The sequence below is a fragment of the Nuphar pumila genome, chromosome 7, assembly GCF_984573655.1.
Source record: "Nuphar pumila chromosome 7, dmNupPumi1.hap1.1, whole genome shotgun sequence".
NCBI classification, from domain to species: domain Eukaryota; kingdom Viridiplantae; phylum Streptophyta; class Magnoliopsida; order Nymphaeales; family Nymphaeaceae; genus Nuphar; species Nuphar pumila.
The window spans coordinates 128,186,276-128,213,114 of record NC_143255.1 but is presented as its reverse complement, the minus strand read 5'-3'; the positions used below and the strand labels follow the sequence as shown (position 1 = coordinate 128,213,114).

At 39.5% G+C, this 26,839-nt stretch overlaps 1 protein-coding gene and 2 pseudogenes across 1 annotated transcript; 1 reads left to right on the top strand and 2 right to left on the bottom strand.

The window, feature by feature from the left end:
- The first annotated feature begins 985 nt into the window (after positions 1 to 985).
- On the top strand, positions 986 to 1,881 carry LOC149833463 (uncharacterized; annotated as a pseudogene).
- Positions 1,882 to 2,190: 309 nt separating this feature from the next.
- LOC149833462 (glutamate-1-semialdehyde 2,1-aminomutase 2, chloroplastic-like) lies at positions 2,191 to 6,568 on the bottom strand. The gene is made up of 3 exons (XM_090012848.1): positions 6,329 to 6,568; positions 3,864 to 4,037; positions 2,191 to 3,515 (listed from the first exon to the last, which is right to left on the bottom strand). Exons 1-3 carry the CDS (start codon positions 6,542 to 6,544, stop codon positions 2,448 to 2,450), a joined length of 1,458 nt encoding a protein of 485 aa, XP_089868974.1. The 5' UTR covers positions 6,545 to 6,568; the 3' UTR covers positions 2,191 to 2,447.
- Positions 6,569 to 23,561: 16,993 nt separating this feature from the next.
- Positions 23,562 to 26,839, bottom strand: LOC149833461 (TPD1 protein homolog 1 pseudogene; annotated as a pseudogene).

Genomic DNA, 26,839 nt, shown 5'->3' with positions numbered 1-26,839 from the left:
CCATTCATTCCAAATAAAAGAAATTTTTTGAAAAGATTTCTAAAAAATTCAATTTTTGATAAGAAAAATTCTTCTGATTGGAGGGATAGAGTAATTTTTCCTATAAAAAATTCTTTTTTATATTAGGGCAACCATTCACCCACAATAGCAAGAGCTCTCTCTCTCTCGCTCTCTCTCTCTCTCTCTCTCTCTCTCTCGCTCTCTCTCTCTCTCTCTCATTTTTTCTACTACATTTTTAGCATGCTACACAAACAAGCAAAAAAAATCATTTGAAAAAGTTAGCATATCAAAACTTCTCATAAGCAAAAAAAAACTTTTTTTTCTATGAGACTTTTTCTTGCTTCCAAACGTACCCTTAAGAGATTTTAGCTATTTCATGTTTCGAAAAGAGATTGTACTTATTTAACCATCTGCCGATTGATCTTTAAAGATATTCCATGTTTCCTATACAATTTTAGCTTTTTGTTTCTTTTCTTTTTTCAAATTTAAGGTTCCCAATGTCACAAAGAGACACGGCAGTTCTTGTTTTGCTTTTCATGTCAAAGTAGAACATAGTTTTTATTCCCCACCGATGTATAACCAAGACAAACAAGCTCCTGGCTTCGTAGGACCAAAACAATTTAAATTACTTGCCTGATATGATGAAAAATACTTGAAGAAATTTCACTTTATTTCCAGCAAATCGAAGAAAACAAGACCAAGAAGACGACAGTTGAGCCAGTGAACTTGAAAATCTATTGGCCAACTCGTGAACACTACATGTGTGAGACTGTTATGCTGCTCAAAGGGACACCCCACCTTGTAAAATTCCAATGCCATATTTCACATGTACGTGTTCCTTATGCATGGAAACCTCTTAAAAAGAAGATACACTGACCACCATATTCACGGGTTGTTACAGCTCAGAAATTAAAAAAATATTTCACATCCCATCCATAAAAGGAGTCCCTGTGCAATAGTACAACTCACAAAGCCATCACCCACCATGAAGCTCAATCATTTCGGCGTTCTTGCAGCCACTCTCACCATTCTAGCCCAAGTTGCAGGCGACAATGAAAGAAGGCACAGCTCAAACAGAATTACAGTCATGGGCAGCGTGTTCTGCGACTCATGTTTGCAGAACACCTTCTCCAAGCACAGCTATTTCCTACAAGGTAGAAAAAAACAAACTCTTAACACAGAGCACCCATTTGTATACTTAATCCTTTATTCGGTTCTAAGCTTTATTTTCCCTGAAAATTTGATGTGCAGGTGTAGCTGTGCATGTAGAATGCAAACTCAAAGCAGAGTTGGCATCGGAGAACTTTACATACTTTGTGACAAGAAAAACAGACAAGTTTGGCGTTTACAGATTCAGGCTCCCTTCTGTCAATGGATATGAGTGCAGAAATGCCCATAAGGCGGAGTCCTTTTGCAAAGCCACCCTCAACAAGAGTCCTTCTAACTGCAATATTCATGGTGTCAACACAACAAGAGAGATGTACATCAGATTCAGGCAGGGGAATTCATGCATCTTTAGTATGAACCCTTTGAATTACAGACCATCCACGATTGATTTCTCCATCTGTGGGAATGAAAGCCTGGGGTCTGTCAACAATTCAGAGTTTTTATGGCCACCCCTTCAGAACCCATGGTTCCCTCTTCCTTTCCCATCGATACCACCTATGCCACATCTGCCTCCTTTCCCATTCCTTCCCTCCTCTGCCTCATTTGCCGCCTCTGCCTTTCCCAAAGCTATCATGGCCACATTTTACTCCAATTCCATCACTGTTTCCACCAACACGACCAACACCACCACCTTCTGCTTTAGGAGACCTAACATCTTGGTTCCCTTATTGGCGCCCTCCATCGCCTCCTTCCCAGAGCCAGAATCACCCTTAGAGAGAGAGAGAGAATGTAATGTCTTAGATATTGCAAAAATAATCTACTTGGAATAAAGTGTCATCTTATACATGATTAACTCTTTAAATGCGCTAATACTTGTAGCTTGTTCGTGTAGCTTTTATTGATGTCCATTTTAAGGTCAAATAAGGATGCATAAACTTTTTACCTAGGTAACACCAACTGGATGGGATCATGCTTCATTGTGATTTAATTGACTATGACATCGACTATTTGGTCAGTTAACCTAAGCACGGGCTCACTATAAAAAAGAATTTCCTTTATATTTAGAGAGAGAGAGAGAGAGCATAAAACATAAAACTTATTCGCTTTGCCACAAATTGATTGCTAATTCATCCTAGCAATGAAAAAACACAATTTTACATAATGTAATTGACAAAATTAGAGCAGGAAAAAAAATACAAGCTCTTGGTAGTAAGCATAAGACAAACAGATGATTTCTCAAATACTACAACGCTATCTCCCCAGAAGTGGAAAGAAATCCATGAACTCAACAGAGACATTACACAGCTACAAAATGCAGGAGCAGAAAAAAAAAAAACAACTCAAATCCTCCTAAACACCTTCTCAGATGCAGCTATAGTCTGGCCCACGTCCTCCATGGTATGTGCCAAGCTTGTAAAACCAGCCTCAAACTGCGATGGAGCAAAGTATACACCTTCCTCCAACATACCTCTGTGAAACCTGGCAAACTTCCCAGTATCGCTCTTCTTTGCGTCCTCAAAGCAGCTCACAGGCCCTTGCATGAAGAAGAAACCGAACATTCCACTAATATTGCCACCACAAAGTTCATGCCCGGCCTTCCGGCCGGCTCCTAGAATACCCTGCACCAGAGCTTTCGTGATCTTTTCCAAGTGCTCATAACTTCCCGGCTGCTGCAACCTTAGCAGTGTGTGTATTCCTGCAGTCATTGCTAGAGGGTTCCCACTCAGGGTCCCAGCCTGATACATTGGCCCAGCAGGAGCTACCATCCGCATGATATCTTTCCTTCCACCATAAGCTCCAACCGGTAAACCACCTCCTATGACTTTGCCGAGAGTGGAAAGATCAGGGGTTATACCAAAATACTCTTGTGCACCTCCATATGCAATCCGGAATCCAGTCATCACCTCATCGAATATCAGGAGGGCGTCATTCTCAGCAGTGATCTCGCGCAGACCAAGCAGGAATTCTTTTTCAGGTGCAATGAAACCAGAATTTCCAACTACAGGTTCAAGGATTACAGCTGCAATCTCCCCCTTGTTTAGTTCGAATAATTTCTTGACAGCTGCTAGGTCATTGAAAGCAGCCGTGAGGGTTACAGATGTGGCTGCCTTGGGCACACCAGGAGAATCTGGTAGGCCGAGGGTTGCAACTCCACTTCCAGCTTTCACTAGATAAGGATCAGCATGCCCGTGATAACAGCCTTCAAATTTGATTAGTTTATCACGACCAGTGAAGGCACGGGCAAGGCGCAGCACACCCATGCAAGCCTCTGTCCCCGAGTTCACAAAACGTACCATTTCTATGCTTGGAACTGCTGATATCACCATTTCTGCCAAGGTGTTCTCTAGAACACATGGAGCACCAAAACTGGTACCCTTTTTCAGTGCTTCAATCAAGGCAGCATTGACCTGAAAGTTTCATCATGAAGATGGTTCAAGAATTAGATACTTAGGAAGGAAATTTACATAATAAAAAGCAAAAATCATAACTTTCACGTTTATATCCACCTGGGACAATGAGGCCAATGGCTCATTTTCGAAACATCACAAAACAGTTCAATATGTTTCAAGTAATGAGGATTCAACTCATTTTAAGCATGTATGCTTCTCCTGTCACATACATTAAGACATTTCTTATATATTTTAAAGCAGTAACACCAGATGTAACTAGAATTGTGTGAACCTAGTCTCATCCTTGTCTACTTATTGCAATACAGTTTGGGGAAAAGATATTTACAAAATGAAAAAGGAACATACCTTGTCATCTGCATGACCAATAATTGCAGGGCCCCATGAACCAACATAGTCAATGTATTCATTTCCATCAACGTCCCATGCACGGGATCCCTTAACTGAATCAAATACAATTGGCTGCCCACCTACTGATTTGAAGGCTCGAACAGGTGAATTTACACCCCCAGGCATCAACTCCTAGGACCACAAATGAGTTAAACTAGTAAGAGAATGAAACTGAGAATATAAACTATAGACTTCAACATAATAGGAACAGCGTCTATAATCCACATCAACAAAACCAACTCATGAAATTTTAACATGTCCACATAAAAGCTTCCATCTTATAGTTTGACTGCTGTACACAAAACAGAAACCACTGACACTCCAAGTCTAGAACTATTTAAGACAAGGTAACAAAAAATTATGAAGTCCCCAGATAGTAAACCAATTAAACTATCATTCAACAAACTAGCAAAAGGCGATTGCATTATCATAAGTGGTATAAGTTAATGTCCACGGTACAATTTAGAATTGATGGATTGGCCATTGCATGGTAGACCAAAAAAGAATATACCTCCAATTTAAGGTCACACTGGTGGAAAAATCATATGGAATGGTCTCAAGACCTTTAAACCAGTTATCAAGATGGAGATTGTATAAATGGCATTATCTTTTTATACTAAGTCATAACTTGCAGTAACTCAACTATGACGAGACTGCTATTCCAGTTGCAATGAAGGTGATCATCCACATAGTACCATACAAGGTAGTAACTCATAAGTAGGAACTCCATCAACTCATTGTAAGGAATGATTTTGACCCATCAAGATGTGAGAAGGGAGGAAAATATGAAAACCACCATATTATGCAGAAGGCATTCTGAAGTACAATGACCCATCAGGAATATATGTGGTCTATATAGCAAGCATCAAAAGTACATCAACAATTTTTTAGAACTGCTCCACCGGGATCACTTTCTTATTACCCTCTATGAGATCTCATGGCTTAATTCTATCATACTATATGTAGGTATATTATCATGGGAGGCTGTTTTGATCTAATACGTAAAGAATCTGCTTGATGTTAAATAGTAGATAAAATATCTTGGACTCCTATATCACTTCATAATTCATGCATTAGCTTCTTGGTGTTGAACTGGATAACGAACCTCTTTGGACAGGACAAGTCATACAGGATATGCATTTGTTTTTTAACTGCAGTGATGAGGGTTGTAAAGCTAATCATAGTTGACTTGCATCATTTCAAAAACTAGACTTAATAGCTACTGTTCTTTTGAATTGAAAATAGTGTCTCAAATGAATAGAATACAATAGGATTTGATAGTAGATAAACAGATGTATTCTTGTGGTCTCATATGCATGGTCATCAACTTCATTGAAAGAATTGGTTTGACAGACCGTCTGCAACACTGGAAATGGAAACCGAGACTTGAGAATTTTTCTTTCACCAACCTGATGGTTGTTTTAACAGAGTAACTTAGCATATGTACGAAGTTCAAACTAGTAAATGAAGGACATGAAATATCTCTTTGATACACCAAAGGAATTATGACACATAAATCTATCTGTTCTAAATCAGTTCCAAGAATTTCCTCTAATTGTACCCATCTACAAAATGTTCCACACTGAGAATTGCTTTTAGCGCCACATCCTCTATGTTGAAATAGTGGGAAAACCAACAAATCATAGGGCATTCATGTCCAAATGCAAGATCACAACATTGTTACAGTACTGCAGAAGTTTGTTGGACACTAATTCTATTGACTTTGGACATACTCATGAAGATTAATCATATACTAAAGCTATAGAGCGAAACATCAGCATTACACTGTATCAGCTTCACTTTATCTCCATTTCCAACTCAATCCGCGTGTTTCCCTCTAATTATAAATCGCACATTTCCTCTTCTCCTTTACATCTTTCCTCCACAAACAAACATCGACACAAAAAAGGAAAAAAAAAAAACTAACTTTGCACTCCCAATTGCCCTCGATATATTTCCCCAAATGATTATAATTCTCAGCCTGCTTTTGCACGTTTCTTTTAGTTCATTTCCTCCCATTTCCGATGTTATTTTTCCGCTACACCGTAAGGAAGAGTAAGAAAAAAGGGCACCACATTTAATCTTCATAAAGTTTCAGAGTTCACTTCGGATTCAACATAATCAGCATAAAAGAGAAGCAAATTGGAGTAATAGGTACTCAAAGAACAACGAGAAACACAAAATTTGCTTCAAAAGAGAGCTCAAAATTCGGATTCATCATAATCAATAGCTAAAAGAACAGAAACGAACATAATCGACACTAACTTATGATTCAACATAATCAATTTCTAAAATAAGCGGAATCGTACCAGAGGCACTAGAACAGTAAGGGGAAAACACGAAAATTACTTCAAAAGGGAGCTCCAAATGCAGAGAAGAAATCACATAAAACAAATTGGAAAGTGTGAGAAATAATTCCTTACCTTAGCCGCATTGAAGATCTCCTCAGATTTCTCTAGTGTGAAAGTCTTCTTCTCGACGGAGATCGTCATCTTAATGGCCGGAAAAACCCTCCGAGAGCGAAAACCCGCCGGAGATTTCCTCAATTGAGCCCCAAACGGGATATATCTAGGGATACATGAGATTTTGACGGTCTCGCCTGCCGGAAATACGCCGGAAACCCCAACGAATGCGGCCATGGCTTCTCGGAAAAGGAAGAAGATAAGGGAGAGCTCGCAGAGGGGCAGACAGAGCTTTTATAGATAAGATAGTTACGATGATACCCTCAATGTTTCGGCCAAATAATTGGGGTACTCTAAGAGATGGAACTGTGTGTGCGTCGGTTGCTGAGGGTACTTATGGAAAGATAAGTTTAGGCTGAATCCTGGAAGAAGTTTACTTTTATATTAAGCATTGACTGGTTTTGATTTCCTTTATCGGCGCACCTTTTTGTGTTCAAATGGGTCGGATACGATCTCACCGTGATCCGTGGTTGATCCGATAATGTTGACGGTACCTTTATCAGATCGGGTGTGGATCCGATTTCCACTTTGATCACACTGGATTCCAGATCATTAATGCTCCGAAATTTTATGGTGCTATATCAGCTGAAAAGGGGTATGATGACCGCAAGGGCTCGGCTCATCTGGTGGTAGGGGCGACTTGTGAATATCACCAAATTGATGAGATGTCATAAGTTCAAAACCTACGATTGGCATCCCTTGTTGCAAAGTGGTGTATTCTTGCGTTGGCATGAGGGGATCTCAAGGGTTTTACCAACCGGAGGGTAGCCAGTTTGCATGGGTGATTTGAGGGAAGATTGGGGAGAGGTGGTGGGGGGTGGGGTTTCCTTGAATTATCAAAAAAAAAAAAAAATCAGATATGCTTCAAGAAAAAATGTTCAGGATTATTAAGTGTAGACATTGGGCTGGGCTGCCGGTCGGGATTTTGGGTACCCGGCACAAATCAAGTCGGGCTCAGGCTCAAGTTTGAGAAACCCACCCGAATAAAGTTAGGCCGGGTTTGACCCGACAACTTCTCGGGTCCCGGCCCGACTCGGGCTCTTATTATCCAACTTTTTTTTTAAAATAACTCAAATACATTATAAACTTAAGTTAAAACTAAAAAAAATAAAAAATAACAGTTTAAAATGAAAACCAGCTGGCATGAGTTATGTACAGGTATGAATGGCTGACAGGGACATACAGCCTTCACGTCTCACACTTTTATTCAATACTCTCTCAAAAGAACTTTTACCGGAAAACAAAGCGGTGTCTGGTGGTGGTCCGAGTATCCAGAACCAGAAAAGCCGAGACCTCTCTCTCTCACTGTCGCTGAAAAGGGGTTAGCACCCCTCTCTCTCTCTCTCTCTCTCTCTCTCTCTCTCTCTCTCTCTCTCTCTCTCTGTGGCTGGAAACTGTACCCATTTTCGGCAGCTCTCTCATTCTTTGGCCGAAAAAGGGTTCGGAATGTCAGGCTTATCGAGCATGACGGGCTGTCGGTGGGTGCCGGACACCCTCAAAGAAGCCCGACCAAACCCAATAATAATGGGGTCGGGCTCAAGGACTATTGGGCCTTTACGAGCCCATTCCTGGCCCGATGTTCACCCCCCAAGGATTATTCCTAGATTTGGATATTAGAAACCGTATTGTCAAAAGATGCTGTTCATTTACGAGATCACCCAAAAAAAAATACCATTTTTTTCTTGTTTCTCACCCATTAAAATTGTTGTGCTTTGAAGGCCGTCAATTTGCAAGATGAATGGCTATAAAAAAATTTGTGACTCATTTGATAGGTAAACTATACAATCAAGTTTTTGGGTTGTCCTCCTTCATCGCTCGCATAGATGACATCTGAGGCACCCATCACAGCTTTTTTTTTCTTTTTATATTTACACAAAGACCTATCGGCGTTGGCTTTGCCTGTCATACTTATAATTGCTGTCATCGCGGGCTTACCCACTCTTCGGCTTGCTAAGGGGTGACGCCCATGAAATTTGAACCTAGCCCATCTGCCTAGTGGCCTCTCACTATGTCAAACCCCTTTGCGGCAGTTGCCTCACACTTGATATGTCTTGATCAACTTAGTGTGCATTTGAGAATATTGAGTCTCATATTCATGTGGTCTTACGGTGATCCTATTCGTCCAGATAATGAATTTGGAGGGTTAGGATAAGTTAACATTTAGGTGAGAATGTGGACAAATCTTAACTTGTGGTTGAACGGCTAGGATTGAATGTCTCACACCCAAATGTTAGGCTTACAAGTAAGGGTGTCAACGAGTCGATTTTAGTTAGGATCTGGTGTAACACTTTAAAATTTTAACTTTAAAATTTTATAGATTTTTTTTTTGTTTTTTAAAAAGCGAAAGCGAAAACAATATTTTTCTTTGGGTTAACCATTCTAGGCAGGTTGCACTACAATCAATTATCATAACTAAATTAAAATATGAACATTAAAATTTAATTTAGTCTTAATAATTTAAAATACATATCAAAGTATTTTGATAACAATAATTATTTTTTTTAAAACTATTCCCGAAAAATGAAAAGACTCGCTCTCGAGGTCATCTAAGCATTCTGCATCTGCGTTGTAGTTGTTCATCATAATCTACCTGAAACCTTCTAAAATAGGTCAAACTCATAAAAGCCTCATAGAAAATAACGTACTTCATAATGTATGATATCATAGTACATTCAAACACAACTTGAGATATATCAATCATGCAATACACATCTTACCAGACCATAATATAAAAGTTATGTTAACAATTAAAATAGTAGGTCAATTTAATGTACATCCACTCATGTTAAGATTCACACCAATACAATAAATTATTCATATGCATGAACATTTATAAAATGCATAAACATATATACAAAATGCGTGAAATTATCATTCCGCTGCTGTGAGCCTTTTATGCATGAATAACTTTTTATCTCCACTTATTATTTTTTTACTTAAATGATACATGTCATGTTCTATCTATATGCAATTCAAAATCTTGTTTCACTTATCAATATCTGTATGTGAGTACAACCGACTCTCTCAGATGAAGGTACGGCTCAAGTTTATATTTTTAAACAATTATTTTGTATTAACCTGCATGACGCTTCAACTGTGCATACTCTGAAGAGGGAATATAATTTTATAGAGAGAGTTCTCAACTCTTGCAATTTTGATATATCAGATTTTTTTTATGAGTCTTACCTATCATACCACAGACAAATCATGATAGTTTTCCCGCTTACTGGTCTTGTGGATGGAGGACAAAAGCAATCTTTCATGCTAAACCAAATATCTTATAGAATCGTCAGTACCATGCTTACTTTCTTAATAAACATCAAGAGAATCAATTTTATTTTGATTTTTTTAATTAACTCTCTTGTTATTCATGCTAATGCAAACATGTCATCATATTCAAGGTTTAAATGCAACAATATTCATAGCACCCTATGTATGCTTTTGATTAGTCTCTAGCATAAAATCAATATAATAATGCAATTATTATGCATTTACATTATCAATATACGCTAATCATTGATATTTATGCATGCTCAATTCAATCAATAATTAAATGCATTCATTTAACATGCATATCAGTCCAATATCCCATTTAAGCATCAACAAACATGCTGCAAAAAGTAAAATACAACTCGATATTAACACGTCATACTGTGTTGTTCGGATCCTTGTTAACCCAATTTTGAAAAACCCACCAAAAATCATGGCTATTGAATTTAACTCTAAAATTTTTACTGAGATTTCTCTATCATCTTAGGAACACACTCCAAAAAACAGAATTGCAAAATTTGTTGTAATAAAATCAGAAAAAGTTTGGGACTGAACCCTGTTCAGAAAATATATTAGATAGGTCCAGTTAACTGCAGAAATTTAATTTTGTTTGAAGAATTTTTCAAGATTTACAGAAAAATCATTTGATAAAATCCTTTTTACAGAATCGTTTTATATATGTTACCTTTCACTCAGATTTCTCACAATTTGTTTTGATCAGTTTTGATTAGGGTTTTAAAGCTTTCAAAATCTGTGGTCGGAACGGTCCTGTTGACAGGGCAGAAAATCTTTGCTTTGTTGCAATGGATGTTTCGGCCTCAAACTGAAACAAACGGGACTAAACAAGATTTTAAATTCAATCCCTGGATGTTTAGAATACTTCAGTATTTTTATTTTTATTTTTATTTTTATTTATTGACCTCATTTTTATATAGATATCAATTTTTTTCTGAGACTGGTAGGAACAAAAAAATGATAATAGAATAATCAAGATTCAAACTCATACAAGATCTATTAAGCACGAACAAGAAACATGGTGAAACTCATATAATCATGATTTTTAGATGCTCTAAACGCATTTATAATATCATATAATACATCTTTGATCATATTTAGACTAATCTTGCTAAAACATTAACAAACATAATCCAAAAATCACAAAACCTTCATGCAACATCTCAAATATGATTTCATTTATGCATGAATCACAAGAGACATAAAAATAACATGAAATCATGAATTATTTATTCAATAACATGTTTAATCATGCTATACATGTCATAATCTACCATATATGATAAGATTAAATTTTTTTATCATAAAATATCAAAACCCTAAAATATTTTTGGCAAAACCTTTTTCAAATCGATTTTCACATATTTTTAACCAAGATCTATGCAAGCAACACATTTATAGCATCAAGATCCATGAAAAAACACTCAAAAATAAAATACAGATCAATCTATTTATATGATTTTTGCTTTTTAGGGTTTCGAAACTAGTCTTTTCCAAATCAATTTCTCAAAATCAATTTTTCAAAACACCATTTTGGGTTTTAAAAAATCTTTTTCATGTGGCTCTAATAGTCATAGAGGTTCTAGGCATGGATTACATGAAAATCCAAGTCATGGATAAAAAAGAGGGTATGCTAATACATTTCAAAATCGATCATAAAAGTAGAGATTTTTTACCGAAAACATATTTTCTGCAACGATACTGTCATTTTTTCCTCCACTTGTACCTCATTTTGGGCTGAATTGGACCTTCATCAAGGTGATTGAAGGTCCCTAATGAAGGTCTGGACTTTTCTAATGGCTTAGAGGAAGAAGGAGATATGAGGAAGAAAAATAGAGAGATGTACATCCTTATCATGAGTGTTTCTATTTATAGATATTCCTAAGCAAAAGTTTCACCTTTAATATAAGAAATTAATATCTATTAATTTTATTAATTAATAAAATAAATAAATAAATTATATGTTCTAACTTATTAAATTTTAAAATTGATTAAGCTAGAGAAAAAAATGCGAGATCGTTTTATCTTAACTTGGGCTCTAGTGACATGGTAACCTTTCGGAAAGCCTAAAGACTCAAAGACTCAATAAAATTTGATGTTTAATTAGTCAATTTTATAGCCTTCAAAATATATATATATCATTTTGGTCGACTTAGATTTAATCGTACGTATACGGATCATCAAGAAAATTTAGTCAATGTAAAAAAATATTAATTTTTGACCTATAATTAGGTATGAACTTTGGTCAATGATAAAATGATCAAATCAACATCAATTTGAGCATGTAGACAGTCGATTTCGATGCCCTCGAAATGAGGAATGTCAAGGTTGACTTCGATCTAATAAGTGAGCCACTGATCCACCAAAATTTCTGTCAAAACAATAATAATATTATTTGAAGCGTCTGACCCTATGGATCCAATCCATTGAGATTGGATCCAAATATCTTGAGTTATATCAAATTCAATCCATCTCTAATTAGATCCAAATGTCATGGATTATATCTTACCTAATTGGGTTAGATCCAAATACGATTAGTTAAGTCCACTATCTAATTTAAGGTCTAAATTTATATTTAATCCAAATTTAAATTAAATCCAAATATTAAAGTTTGGATCTAAATATGATCTATCCAAGATTCATAATCTAAAAATATACAAATCATATACTTTCTTGTTTAGTTTATATATTTTAAATTTTACAATTATTCTTGCAATGTTCTTCATAACTTAAGACTTAGTTTTATAATAGATCGAAATCAAGAAAATCAAGAATTTTAAGAAAATGAAGAAATTGCATTAATGTCACTGATGCAGATAAAGTTCTTCATTTATTCATTTTAATTGCCAATAAAAAATCTTGGGTTTTACACCCAGGGACTAAATTTTTTAGTATGGTATCAATTTGGACTCGGGTCTAATCGAGTCTACTATAAGAAAAATTATACCTGAACCCAATAAGAACTACATGAACTGAGACCATAACTGTTAAAACCATATTTTTTATAATTTTTATATTAAAAATTTGTGGGTCTTAATAGGAACTTGGGCAGAGTTCGGTTATAGTATAAAATTTCACAGACTATACCCGGGTCCATATATTAATCGTCCGGACTCAGGTCTTAATTGGGTCTTATTATTTATCACCATACCGAGACCCTATAGGGTTTGGTTCAGGTCAGGTCCAGGTCTAGTATAAAATTTCACAAACTATACATGGGTCCATGTATTAATCAGACCTTCGGGTCCGGACTCAGCTCTTAATTGGGTCTTCTTATTTATCAACATACCCGGACCCTATAATGTATGGTTCAGGTCGGGTTTGGGTTCGAGTAAACCCGACCCGTTGACACCCCTACTTACAAGTGAAGCATCTCAACTCTCTTACTTTAGGTGGATTCTCCTTTCTAAAATCCTTGGGTTCCTGAGGCATGCAAATATAACATTAGGGCAAGTTTGTTTAGGTATTGACGGCTTTTATATGAAGGGGTCTCAAGGGATCGTGTAACGCTTTCAAAATCTTGGACTTGTAACTTTTTAAGAAAAAATTGAAAGTCTTGTAAACATTCCTTTATCATAGTTTTAAATAGTAATTCAGCAGAAAATGATATTTTTGAAATAACAAGTCAACGAACCTTGGGCACATTACTTGCAAAACTTTTCCTTTCCACAATGGATTTGAAACTCCATAGAGTCAAAACAAAATAAATTAAACATAAATATAGTTTTAATAATTTAGGGTTTATACAAAAGAGGAATTTTCAAGAAAACCCTTATGCAAAATTACAAAAATATCCTCAAAATGAAACATCAGGAAAAGAGTCTCATCTTGATACCATCATATCATCATGTCAACGCTTGCCATACCGACCTAATCATCATCTCTACCCTTAAGACGGGTCAGTTTTATGACAAACTATTAGATGCACAAGTATAACAATTTAGAACAAAACTAACACATGTTTTATTTCATACATGAAATGTAATTCAGTATATGCAGAAATGAGCATAAAGAGCATAATTAACATAATTAGCATATTAAGCATAATTCAGAACCCAAACTAATATATATGTTGTTCCTTTCGCGGTATGCAAGTCAAAATAAGTAAAGTGAACATGATAACTTTATTTCGATATTAGTTACCATGAGGGTACATGCAGGAGCGAAATGTAGAAACAACTGAAACTATTTGGGGGTTTGTTATGCTATGTATTTTTAATATCCCAAACAACTAGCTTAGTCTGTTCTTAAGAGAACGACTGGTGACCAAGAGAGAAGTCTCCAAAGGCGTTCGTAGCAAGGGATGCATCCAACTTCTGCAGAAGTCTATGAGATCTACTACTTAGGATAATTTGTGGTAGTCCCGTCCCCTAACTCCGATGACTGATGATGCCGAGTCATTTGCCTGAGAGGTGGTTGTTAACAACCTGTCCATCGAAGTTTTTATACCATCTCATCATCTCCCTTCACGAAAACAAGTGATAAATGGGTATGTCAGGTTTTATTTTAACTGACAACCTATTCTACATGCTCTGATCTTTCAAACCAAATCGAGCATCTTACCTGTAAAAGCGATGATCACCATTTATGTGATTTCAACAATGTCCTTTTGCATGCTTCAAGGTTATCATAAACCTCACATTCAATCATCATAGTACATAGTACTAATATGTCGTGCATATCTGATAGTACCGCTACAATGAGAGGGGTATAAGTTTCTCAAAAAAAAAACTTTAACTTAATTATTTCGTGAAAGAAATTGTGTAACCATTTTAGTTTAATTTACCATGGTCTGTTCTTTCAAATCAACTTGAGCATCTTGCCTATGAAGGCAAATCATCACTATTATGTGATTTCAACAATATGTGTTTTGCACGCTTCGAGGTTACCATAAACCTCTCATTCAATCATCGTAGTATTAACATGTTGTGTATGTCTGATAGTACCGCTACGATAAGAGAGGTATAGGTTTATCATAAAGAAACCACAACTCAATTATTTCATGAAAGAAACGGTGTAATAATTTTAGTTTAGTTTGATATGAATTAGTTTTTCAAAATATTTTTATATCATTTTGCACTTTGCACGATACGAGATCGCTACGAATCTTTCATCCAACCAAACACAATCTCATGCTTCCATTTGGGGTTATCCAGGTCATATCGAACATTGAACTGAAGTTAAAGCATTTTCTCCTATCATGCCACTTTGAAAAAACATAATTGTGATTTGGCAACCCCCAAGTTTTTGAATCTTGCTTTTCAAAACTACGCATTTTTAGAACATTGTATCCTCACAAGAAAACCTTTTTTCTTTAGCATCTTTGTGCTTATGCGAAAATCTGCGCCTTTTGAAAAAGTGCAAGTTCGATATAGGGTAGGGTAGGATACGCACTTGCGTGTCTTACGCGGTTGCATCATTGTATGAGTAATATATATATATATATATATATATATATATATATATATATATAATGCAAGCCTGTTCACATTTTAGCACAACGACAAAATATAAAGCAAGGCTCGATGTGCAAAACCGCACATTAAGCTAAATAAATGCGTAAGCAGTGCACGAGATACGAAACCGTACCTCGACTAAATAAATACGTGAGTAGTACACGAAGTATGAAATCATACTCTGGCTAAATAAATGAGTAAGCAGTGCACAAAGTACGAAACCGTACTCCAGCTAAATAAATGCATAAGTAGTATCCTGTGCACATGATAGCACAACGGCAAATTAAATGACATAAAATAATGCTCGATATGTGGTCACATATCGAGCTAAATAAATGCGTAAACAGAAGCCTGTGCACATGAAAGTGTGACGATAAAGTAAATGACATAAAGCAATGCTCGATATGTGAAACCACATATTGAGCTAAATAAATGCATAAGCAGAAGTCTGTGCACGTAAGAGCACGATGACAAAGTAAATGACATAAAAGAAAGAGAACAAGGATCACCACTACAACAGAGCAGTAGATTAGCGACGACCACCTTTCGTCGCTAATCCGTCGCTAATCCGTCGCTAACCATGTTAGCGACGGATTAGCGACAACGCGGCGACAGTATGCTTACGTCGCGAATATTTCGACGCTAACTGGCGACGGAATAATTCCGTCGCCAAGTCCGTCGCTAATTGCGATGGAATAACGAGCGCTATATTCCGTCGCCAATCCGCCGGTACTAAACGGCGACCACGGCGTGGCGACGGATTTAATTCCGTCGCTAAGCCGTCGCTAGTTTAATATGAATAGCGACGGAATCATCCGTCGCAAAAACGAAAAAAAATCAAAAAAAAATTATTTAAAAATTAATTACGGAGAACTGTACAATTTATATTTCCTGTACAATTTATATTTCCTGTAAATAAAAAACAAACCACACAAAAAAATTCATATAACAAGTATCTATAATAATTAATCGTTCCACCTTAAAACTAAGAAGTTTAATTATTTACAATTCAACAATTACAATTAGGAATGAAATAAATTACACACTATATGTGATTCTATCATGTGCTCATGTGTGATCTAAGGCAATAAAAAAACTCTATATGTGATTCTATCATGCTCATATGTGTGCTAAGGCAGTCAAAAAATTGAATATGTGATTATAGCATGTTCATATGTGTTCTAAGGCATATAAAAAAACTCTATATGTGATTCTACCATGCTCAGATGTGCTTTAAGGCAAGCAAAAAACTATATATGTGATTCGATCATGCTCGTATGTGTGCTAAGGCAGTAAAAAAATTGAATATGTGAATATAGCATGCTCATATGTGCTCTAAGGCAGGCAAAGCCAAAAATTTTATATGTGATTCTATCATAAATGATATATAACATGTTCATATGTGTTCTAAGGCAGTTAAAAAACTCTATATGTTATTATAGCATGTTCATATGTGTGCTAAGGCAGTCAAAAAACAGAATATGTGATTATAATATGCTCATATGTGTTCTTAGGCAGTAAAAAAACTGAATATGTGATTATAGCATGCTTATGTGTTCTAATGCAATCAAAAAAACTTTATATGTGATTCTATCATGCTCATATGTGCTCTAAGACAGACAAAAAGTTAAATATATATATATATATGTGATTCTATCATGCTCATATGTGTGCTAAGGCAGTAAAAAAATTGAATATGTGATTATAGCATGTTCATATGTGTTCTAAGGCATCTAGAAAAACTCTATATGTGATTCTACCATGCTCAGATGTGCTTTAAGATAGTCAAAAAAACTATATATGTGATTATACCTGAGAGGGACCTGGAATCGAAGATCCCCTATCCTGAACAGCGGCCTTGATCTCATTTCGGAGAAAGGGGGCGACGGTGTATTGGAAGTAGTTATTCAGTGATTCATTAATGATCTCGCGTACATCATCACCGGAAAGAATAGTCGGCTGCTTGGAGCTTATGTCGGCGCAAGAAGTTGGTGAGCCGTAACTGGAAGAACCAATAACTGGTGAAGTGTTCATATTACTCCCAAACCCGAACACGCGACCTTTTTTGGGTTCACCTGCTGCAGTCACCCATGCTGTAGGATCAAATGATGGATGCTGAGTAGCGTCTTCACCATATCGCTCTACCATTTGTTGCTCATATGCCTCCTACAAAATAATGTTTAAAGTATTCATTAATAATTAATGATAACATTATGATGACTTGCATATATATTGCAATGATTATTAATAGAATTAATACATACCGTTGTCGTTCTCGCCTTCTCTGATACGAAGACTCCCGTGGTCTTCCGTTTATGTGTTTCTACAAACACATCCTTATATGGTACACTGCCTCCTTTTTCTGCTTCCTGCGAAGTTAAATGACAAAAGATTTAGTACACAAATTTGCAACTATACTTATAAAATTAATATTATATATTGATGAGTTACCATTTTCTTTAGGTGGCTCCCAAATGTCTTAGATCCACCTGTGTGTAGATGGGCTTCGGGCATCTTCGATCGATTTTGTGAAGCCTTCGCAGAGCGATTTTTAAATACATCTCCCGCCCACATATCGCACATTTCATCCCAGTAATCTCTCCTGATAGTAATAGGACCATGGCCCTTCCACAGTAATGGATCATCTACTACGCCAGATGCTTTTTTTGCTGCAGTCTTCATAGTGTACAGCATGTCTGCAAATCGATTGGCAGCCACCTTCTGCCACACCTTCCTTGCATCATTTTCTTCCACCGTAGTTGCAAAGCGATTCGAAGCCTACAAATATTTTCAGAAAGTTAGTAGACATTGCTTAAATAAATTAAATATGAAACACATTAACTATGAGGAACAACTGTATACCATGAATGAGGACCACAATCTGTCTAATACCTCCTTTGGGTACTCTTTCCATTGAGCAACTGGTCCTGGTAGATGTTGAAGAAGTGAATTCCTAATCTCCCGTACTACTTCTTGTGGCTCAAACCTCGTGCTGCACATGAATTGTTACACAGTAAATATCAATATAAAATATTTAAAAGATATGCAATAATTGAAAACAAAATACTTACGGTCGATTATCGATATACACTATTCGAATGAGTCTTCTTGTGCCAGCCTGTGAAGACCATGTTTCCTGTGTTGGCTGTTGACTTGTGCGATCAACTGGTGTAGGTGGGTCGTATACAGGCGCAACATCATCTGTAAAAAAATACACACCAAGTTCTCAGAATGTGCATTTGAACTAATCAAGCATCTAATTAGTTATATGATATACCTATCACAGGAGCCCGTGAAGATGAAGGTTGAGCCTGGCTACTACTGGATGAGCGACCACTATAACCTCCACGAACCATATTCTAACAAATAACATATGTCATACAATACATTCAAATAATTCACATCAAGTATTACAATGCATTCAAGTCATTCACATCAAGCATTGCAATGCATTCAAATAATTCAAATCATTTTTGTAACCCATACCTAGAGCGTTGACCATAACTTTCGCACGATAGAAATTTTGTGGCAATTTCTCATCTTTAGGCAACATACTCTTCACAATCATGCACAAACGGTCAAAACATGATTGACTCAAATTATACTCGGACTTCAAATTCATTAGTTGAAGAACTGCAGACAAGATAGTGTGACTCTCACAACCGTTCCAAAGTGGCTCATCAGCATCTTTAAGTAAATCATAAAATCTACTAGCTGCATCGTTTGGTGATTCTTCATCTACGACAGTTCTTACATCACTAGAACTCATAGCAGAACCCAGTTCTGTTCCTGCAACATCAAATATCAAATTCGTATATGGATTATCGTGCACCACATTCACCCGTGCATCAAAATCGTTTCTAAATTCTTCTCCATGAAACGCCCAGTTCTGATAATCACTCACAAAACCCTTCCTGTATAGGTGATGTCTAACGCCATGAGGTTCTACAAATCGATTATTCTTACAAATCTTGCAGGGACACCTAATCCGACCTGTGGGATCTACCGTACTGACACTCGCTGTTGCAAATTCAATAAAACTATCGACACCATCCATATATTCATGCGATAACTCATTGTCCACTATCCTACGGTACATCCATTCACGGTTTGCAGTCATTCTGTCGTATGATGTTACGAATAGTATCCTAACGAATTAAGAAAAAAACAATCAGAATGCGACGATGAAGAAAATATCAAATTTATCATGCAATATACTATGTCAAACAATAACAAGAATTTTGATGCATGCATTGATAACTTAATATTTTCATGTGCAAACTATTAATGACATGATACAATCATTTGAAGCATGCTTTTATTATAAAATTTCACATGGAAGTCAAAATCAAATTGAAAGTAACTACATGCAAGCATGGATACAATTACATCAAACATTGCAATACATCATAATCATTCATATCAAATAAATGGCAAACATGTACCTGCAGCAAACACACTTCAATATCTCACTAACTACTACCATGCTTAGCATGGACTCCGTACTCCAAAAATAAGAACACTTCCATATTTCTACATTAAAATCATGCTCAGCATGATCTCCGAACTCCAACAAAGCAGTCCTAGATATCAACAACTAAGTGAGTGTGTGAACAATAAAGTGCTGCATTCAATAAATTAAATAACATGTGATACGTTTGCATCACTTACTCACCACGGGTATTTACCCGATTTGCATTGTTTTTGTCATTTACTTACCACAGGTGGCCGAGCACGAGTTGGTTCCGTTGAAAAATCTGCACAAAAACAAAACAAATTAAGTAACAAACTAACTAATCATGAAACAAGATGAAACACTAACTAAAAAAATCGGGTATTTCTCTCAAGGTACGGGCATTTTCTTATGTGAAACGTTTGAGAAATCGGGTAGAGGTAGGATTTCCATGCATGTTTTGATGGAAATCCATGGCGAATCAGTGGATCTACGAATCCACTATGTTATATTGATATTTTTCCTTGTTTTTCATTTTTTTTTTCAAAAAGAAATCCATGGCACGATCGATGTGGTATGGGTGTCGGCTGACAGACCAGCCGAAGTCAAGCCGTGAACCCTCGTTGTTGGCCCAGCCGAGTGATCGGCTGGGTATGATCCCTTTATTTCAAAAAAAAAAATCTTTTTATTCACGTTGGTGGCTGTTGGCTGGCTGGCAGCCAGCCGAGTAGCACTCGGCTGACTGCCAGCATGCTGGCAGGTGCGCCAGGCCCAGCACCCAGTCGGCTGGGTGCTAGGCGAGCCTATGACAGGGCCATAGCCGGCCCAGTCGGCCCAGCCGACAAAAATTCTTTTCAAAACAGGGAAGGGGGTTAAACCCCCTGCCGGAAAGGCAGTTCCGGCATGGGGGGTTGACCCCCTGCCGTGCCTTTACGGCAGGGGGGTCGACCCCCCATGCGTTTCCGGCAGGGGGTCGACCCCCCATGCGTTTCCGGCAGGGGGTCGACCCCCCATGCCTTTCCGACAGGGGGTCGACCCCCCTTGCCGGAAACGCAGGGGGTCGACCCCCCCTGCCGGAAAGCACGGCAGGGGGTTAAACCCCCTCCGTTTCCGGCAGGGAAGGGGCGTACCCCCTGCGTTTAGAAGAAGAAGAAGAAGAAGAAGAAGAAGAAGAAGAAGAAGAAGAAGAACCTGCGCTTCGCCGGACGGTGGCGGGAGGTTGACGGGGAGCGGCAGCTGGCGAGCGCCGGCTGGCGAGCGGTGGACGGGGAGCGGCGGCTGGCGAGCGGCGGTGGCCGGACGGTGGCGAGGGCCGACGGGCGGCGGGAGGGTGCAGTACAGCGAAACAGGGAAAAGAGAAAGAGGGATGGGATTAGGGATTTACGCGACATTTAGCGACGGCTTAGCGACGGAAAATTTCCGTCGCGAAGCTGTCGCGAAACCCAAATACCAAAAAAGCGACGGAATATATTCTGTCGCTACTCCGTCGCTAATTAGCGACGGAGTAGCGACGACAGAGTTCCCTCTCTAAATCCGTCGCTAAAATGGTGTTCTTGTAATCAAAAGTAGCGACAAAAACATGCAGTCGCTAATCCGTCGCTAAGTAGCGACAGATTAGCGATAAAAGTCATTTCCTCGCTAATCCGTCGCAAATTAGCGACAGATTCTATCTCTAGCTAATCTGTCGCTAAGTAGCGACGGGAAAAATCCGTCGCTAATTTCCGTCGCTAATTAACAATTTTCTTGTAGTGCACAATTATGTGTCCTATAATTAAATGCGTATATATATATATTTATTTATTTATTTAATTGCAAGTTTTAAGATTTGTTCATCAATTGTCCTTTGTGCAGCTTTCTCCTACCTGAAGATGGTCGAACTTGCTATCGATTTTGAGCATAGGTCTTTAAAGGGTTAAAGGGTTTAATTATAGGCTTATGCTTTGCTGCGCATGTCGCGTTCATTGCGCTGATAGAGTGCGTTAAAGGGTTCGTCATACTGCGTAAGAAGAACGGAAGAGCGCTTTTTAAAATAATACAAGTGTGCCAGGTATGTAACATAGGGGTTGAACCTGACCCTGCTCGAGTCAATCGAATCGAGCCGAGTTCAAGCGGAGAGTGGATCGAGCTAGGTTCAGTGCAACTGAAGGGCTCAAAAAGAAGACAGGGGCAGGAGGGGGTGGGTTGCGGCTTCAACCGGCCCACTAGGTCGGCAGGAATAAAAAAAGAGCAAAGGGGGGGGGAGGCAAGGGGGCATCGCCCCCATGCTAGTCGGCCGAAAAAAGGAGGAGGCAGGGGCGGTGCCCTTGCCTACTGGCGGAAAAAGAGGAGGAGGAGACGACATTGAGAGGGTAGGAGGGATGGTGCCCTCCTGCAGGCGTAACCAGAGAGACCAAGGGGAAGGGCAACGCCTCCTGTCGACCGACTAGAGCGAGAAGGAGAGCAAAAGAAAGAGGGGGTCAGAGGAGCGTACCTGAGGGGTCGCGTCTCTGATGAGCGAGAGGTGGAAGGAGAGGGGTAAAATGCAAGGGATGTCAACGAAGGGGCGAGGGCATAGGGAAACAGGGGGGGGGGGGGAGGGGGGGTCCAGTGTCGAGGTTAGCAGGGGAGGGTCGGGGTCTCAGAGGTGCGAAACGAGGAGGGTGAAGGGGGAAAATGTCGGGGACAGAGGGAGCAGCGCACTCAGGGGTCCTCATTGTTTTCTTTAAAACGAAAGACCCCCTTGCGGGGAACTTAAATAGAACACGAGGAGGGGGGAATGGATCTGAATCTAGTTTGGATACGATCAAATCTAAACTGGATCCAAAATGATTTTTTTTTATCACGAGTCTTAGACTGGGTTTACCTAGATTCGACATGTACCATACCCTATAGGGTTCGGGTATGGCCATAAATCAGAAGACCTGAGTCTAGATTGGGAGGTCTGATTAATACATGGATCCAGGTATAGTTTGTGAATTTTATAGCAGACCCATCAGAGTTTTGATTACGACCCATAATTTTTTAATGTAAAAATGATAAAAATGGGTCTGGTTCATGTAGTTCTTATCGGATCCAGGTATGGTTTCTCTTACTATGGGTCTAATTAGATTCAGATCCAATTAAACCCGATATCATACCCAGAAATCGGGGTCTAAACCAAACCCGACCCGTTGACTCCCAGTAATTCTTTGTGAAAAGATGCATCGGGAGAAGGTAACCATTTTATGGGAATCCCCGACATCCACGTACCCCCGGACCCCGAAATCCCCACCTCCTAAGACAACGGACAGCCCCGCAATTGAAACCTACCGCGTGTTAGGCAAGGAGCACGGCTTACACACCTTTTGCTTTAATTGAGCAATCATGACTCGCCCACGACCCACAATGACCAGGCAGGGATGACAGTCGGACCGGAGGGCTTCACTTCGACTCGGACCAGTAGCTATACCCAAGACTCCGAGTTCTTACCTGTTGAAGGCTCCTAGAAATTGCACCGTTCCATGCTTTTCGAAGCAAGCTTGTAAGGCTCTCATAAAAGCTTCTGATAACTGCTATCCACATAACCCACAATAGTAGTTAAGCAATATTTGTGAAACTCCGATTCTCAGAATATACCATCGACTCGGATCGCTCAGTCAGGGAGATGATCGAATGACGACAACACCAAATTCAGGCTTGCAACCATCAAAAAGTTATGACACCACGAAAAGGCCAAAAACCAAGAAAAAGTAATACTTAGAGAGAGAGAGAGAGAGAGAGAGAGAGAGAATTTTAAGACTGCTGCGCTGCGTACTCACACCATCATCCCACCACCAATCCCAAAGACACACCAGAAACTGAAACTCTGCACACAAAGCACATCTGTTCACCAACTAATAAATGCAGGAGAAGAGGAAGAAGAAGAACCAACCCGTGAATCCACTCAACAGAAAAAAAACTATTGACAGCAAGGAAATCGTTAATCAATGCCTCTGTATCCTCCACACACCATTAACCACACGCTACAAAAGAACCAAAGGGATTAAGGGTGGCAGACGAGGGAGGAGACGGAGAGAGGGTAAGGGCGGGTATTGGCGTACTGGAAGGAGAGGCTGGCGCCGGGCGTGACGGTCTTGCCGTCGTTGACGATGCAGTCGTTGTAGCGGAGGCGCCGGAACACCCTTGGGTTGATGGTGCGGGCGGAGCTGAACCACCCACAGCTGACGTGGATGCCGGAGATGTTGCACCCCGTCACGCAGACGTTCAGTATCTCCACCGTGTACGTCGGGATCCCGTTGGGCAGCGGCGTCGTTGGTCCCTGGTACACCGCTATGTCCTCCTTCGAGCACGTCCCCCCGATCCGATTGGGCTCCGCCACGTGGTCCTCTCCTCCCCCTGGCCCACCCCCATCCATTTCAATATGAGACACAGACAGAACAATGCGCGTCCCTTTGGTCGTTATCATAAAAATATTCCGTCACGTTTATGGCCCTATATCAATTAAAGAGGCTCAACGTGGATTGCAGGACACGTGGTCGCATCCTTTAAGCGGCTTGATGCTACGGTTACTCATTTAAAAATCGGTCGTCCTGCTGCTACTATGCTACGATTTCGGTACAAAAACATTTTCGCGATAATAGCGCGAGAAATTAACTGAAAGTTAAAACCGGCAATTTATCGAGATATATTTAAAAAATATCGCATTTTTCAGCAAAACATAAATATCGTGATTTAAACGCGATATTTACATTTTTAACGGCTGTTTATCGAGAAAACCCCTGTGGTTTTTATTTTTAAATATTTTTTATTTATATTTTTTTATAAAAACTAATTTTTATTTTTTAAACTTATTTTTTCTTAACAATATCGTGCCGAAAAAAAATGGTAGATTTAAAAAAAACAAAATTTTGCGAGTTTTTGACTGCCGAAAAAAATGCGTTTTAACTTTTCTCACTATGGCAGAGGCATAGGGTGGCCGGCGAGAATTTAACCCGCGTGCACTGCCGTACACTTCTACTACCAATTTTCCAAATACAGGGGCGGTCACTCTACGAAATTTTACCTTTTCTGATTCGATAGACACTACTCCAATTTTTTATTCTTTTTCCACGTATGACAAAGCAATCAAGCCACACCACGATCTTCAACCAGTTGTACGTCCGACACACAAAATTGACTAAAACGCCCCTAAAGGCAAATTCCATGGCGAATTTCGCCTTTCTGCAAAAAGAGATCATGAGGAAAGCAAAAGGCTGGAATCAAAAGGAACTCGACGACACAGAAGGACAACCACAGATCAAGCCCCGAGTTATAAGGCCGCATGTTCGGGCAAAACCACGGGGCACGTTTGGGCTAAACACGTTTTGCCTTTGAAGGTGGCAGCAGGTTGCTACCAGGACGTCATTCTAAGGCTCATCAGCTAGCCAAGGACAATTACTATACCGTTATTTTTTTTTTAATATCCTCCCCAGTCATCCCTACCAAAAATGCCCAAACAATAGCATGAGCGATAAAGAATCTATGAATATCCATCTCCTGCAAAGCCCTTCTTACCGGTAACGAGAAGCTTTCGGTTGGAAGAGGAAGCGGATGGCGAATGCGATAGCGAGAGGGGTACCCCCGGTGGGTTTACGTCGGTGAGATTCTGCTTCCGTCTAATCACTGAGAGAGAGAGAGAGATCATTACCAACTAAGCGAAAAACCAAAAGGCAAGAGAGAGAAAAACTAAAAATGAGTGGGGGACTCCTGTCCCCTAAATCGACGATCGCAGAGAACAAAGAAAAACAAGAAACCCACTATGAAAAGTTGTCAATGAACTGAAACTGAAAGGTGAGATGGGAAAAGAAGCCATCATGGCGACTTTCTGTAGGGGTGAGGGTTTTAGGGCATTTCTTTTGCTAAGGTAAGGATTCATGCACGTACCCGTATGCACAAGGAGGAGAAACAGTAGAACCAACGCCAAAGCTGCCATGATTGCTCTCGCCCTCTTCCTGACAATCCTCATTTCTCCTTCTTCTTCGTCGTCGTCTTCGTCTTCAGGCAGATGAGTTGCAGCGTTGCATTGCGCTACCGTTCAGATCAGCGAGCTTTACCATCGGACTGTTTGAGTTGATCGAAAAAGGAGGGAATGGAGATTCTGTTATAGAGTTTCGTTAGTCAAGAGGCTAGTTTTCCACCAGAAAACCCTAAGTTTGGATAGTTACGTACGTAGGGCGATCTTCTTCACAGAATGCTGGCCGTCGATCCTCCCACGTATCGTTCTCGAGTGTTTCAACGATCTCGGACAGCTAGGTCTTCTCCGATTCTTCTGGAATTCCTTAGAGGAGTGAAAATTCCGGCGTCCGTTTCGATCGCGATCTCATCAACAGATCGAAGAAGAAGAATCGACTCGGTTTGGTTGACGAGAACGTCTCAGACTGGTTTTGAAAGAGGAAAATCCCGCTCTCTCCTCCGGCTACTGCACTCACGCATCCAAAATCTGACTTCTCCTTGCGAAACAAACGCTGATCTTCTAGGGTTTCTGAGAGATCCCGAGCAGAGATCGGAAGCTCGAGCAATGGCGATCATCGACGTCTTTTTCTCCCTCTGCGAGTCTTCTCGAGTAGACGAACTGCAGCAACAGCAAGGAGACGAGCTATAAGATGCAAGCGAGCCATAGGGTTTTATAAAGGAGGAATTTGACTTGCGGACTCGAAACCAGAGGGATGAAGAGGATCCGTCGTGAATCGAGCGACGCAGAGATGATCTATCTCGGAATCGTCTTCCCTCGCAAGCAATCACCGAAAGGGAAACTCCGTCTCAGAGGGAGACAAGGAGTTGCAGGCAGAGGCTTCCTCTGTCTTCGTTTCTCTATCAGAGAGAGGAGGACGTTCGGACAAGGAAACCCTTTTCTACTCGGTGTGAGTTTCCACAGAGGGTAATGGAAACAAGATTGCGACATAGATGGGAAAAAAGGGGAGGCGTTGATGGAGACCCTTCCTGCGATCAGCAGACAAACCGAACATCCGTGGGGGATACCCTTAATAAGAGGCCATAAAGAAAGAGAGAGAGTCCATGCAGCAATCGCCACGAGGACAAAGTATATCGCTCAGAATGCAGAAAGTACGTCTCTCCCTCTCTCTCTGTGGGCGAATGAAATAGTGCAGTGGGGAATAGGGAAAGGAATAGAGACCGAACGAAGGAGACAATGAGAGAGAGAACACTCACCTGGTTTCACACGACGATCTCTCCCTCTTTCCCTCACTTTCTTCTTCTTCTTACTTCGTCTTCTTCTCGTTCTTCCGGCAGTGGAGTCGCTGTTTTCCGAGAAAGAAAAGGCAT

What these genes read in the sequence shown, in the direction of transcription:
- LOC149833462 (XM_090012848.1), bottom strand. Translation starts at nt 6,544, where the DNA reads ATGGCCGCATTCGTTGGGGTTTCCGGCGTATTTCCGGCAGGCGAGACC. An exon ending in AGATCTTCAATGCGGCTAAG is followed by an intron (nt 4,038 to 6,328) that starts GTAAGGAATTAT and finishes TTGTGGTCCTAG; the next exon opens with GAGTTGATGCCTGGGGGTGT. An exon ending in TTGGTCATGCAGATGACAAG is followed by an intron (nt 3,516 to 3,863) that starts GTATGTTCCTTT and finishes TGAAACTTTCAG; the next exon opens with GTCAATGCTGCCTTGATTGA.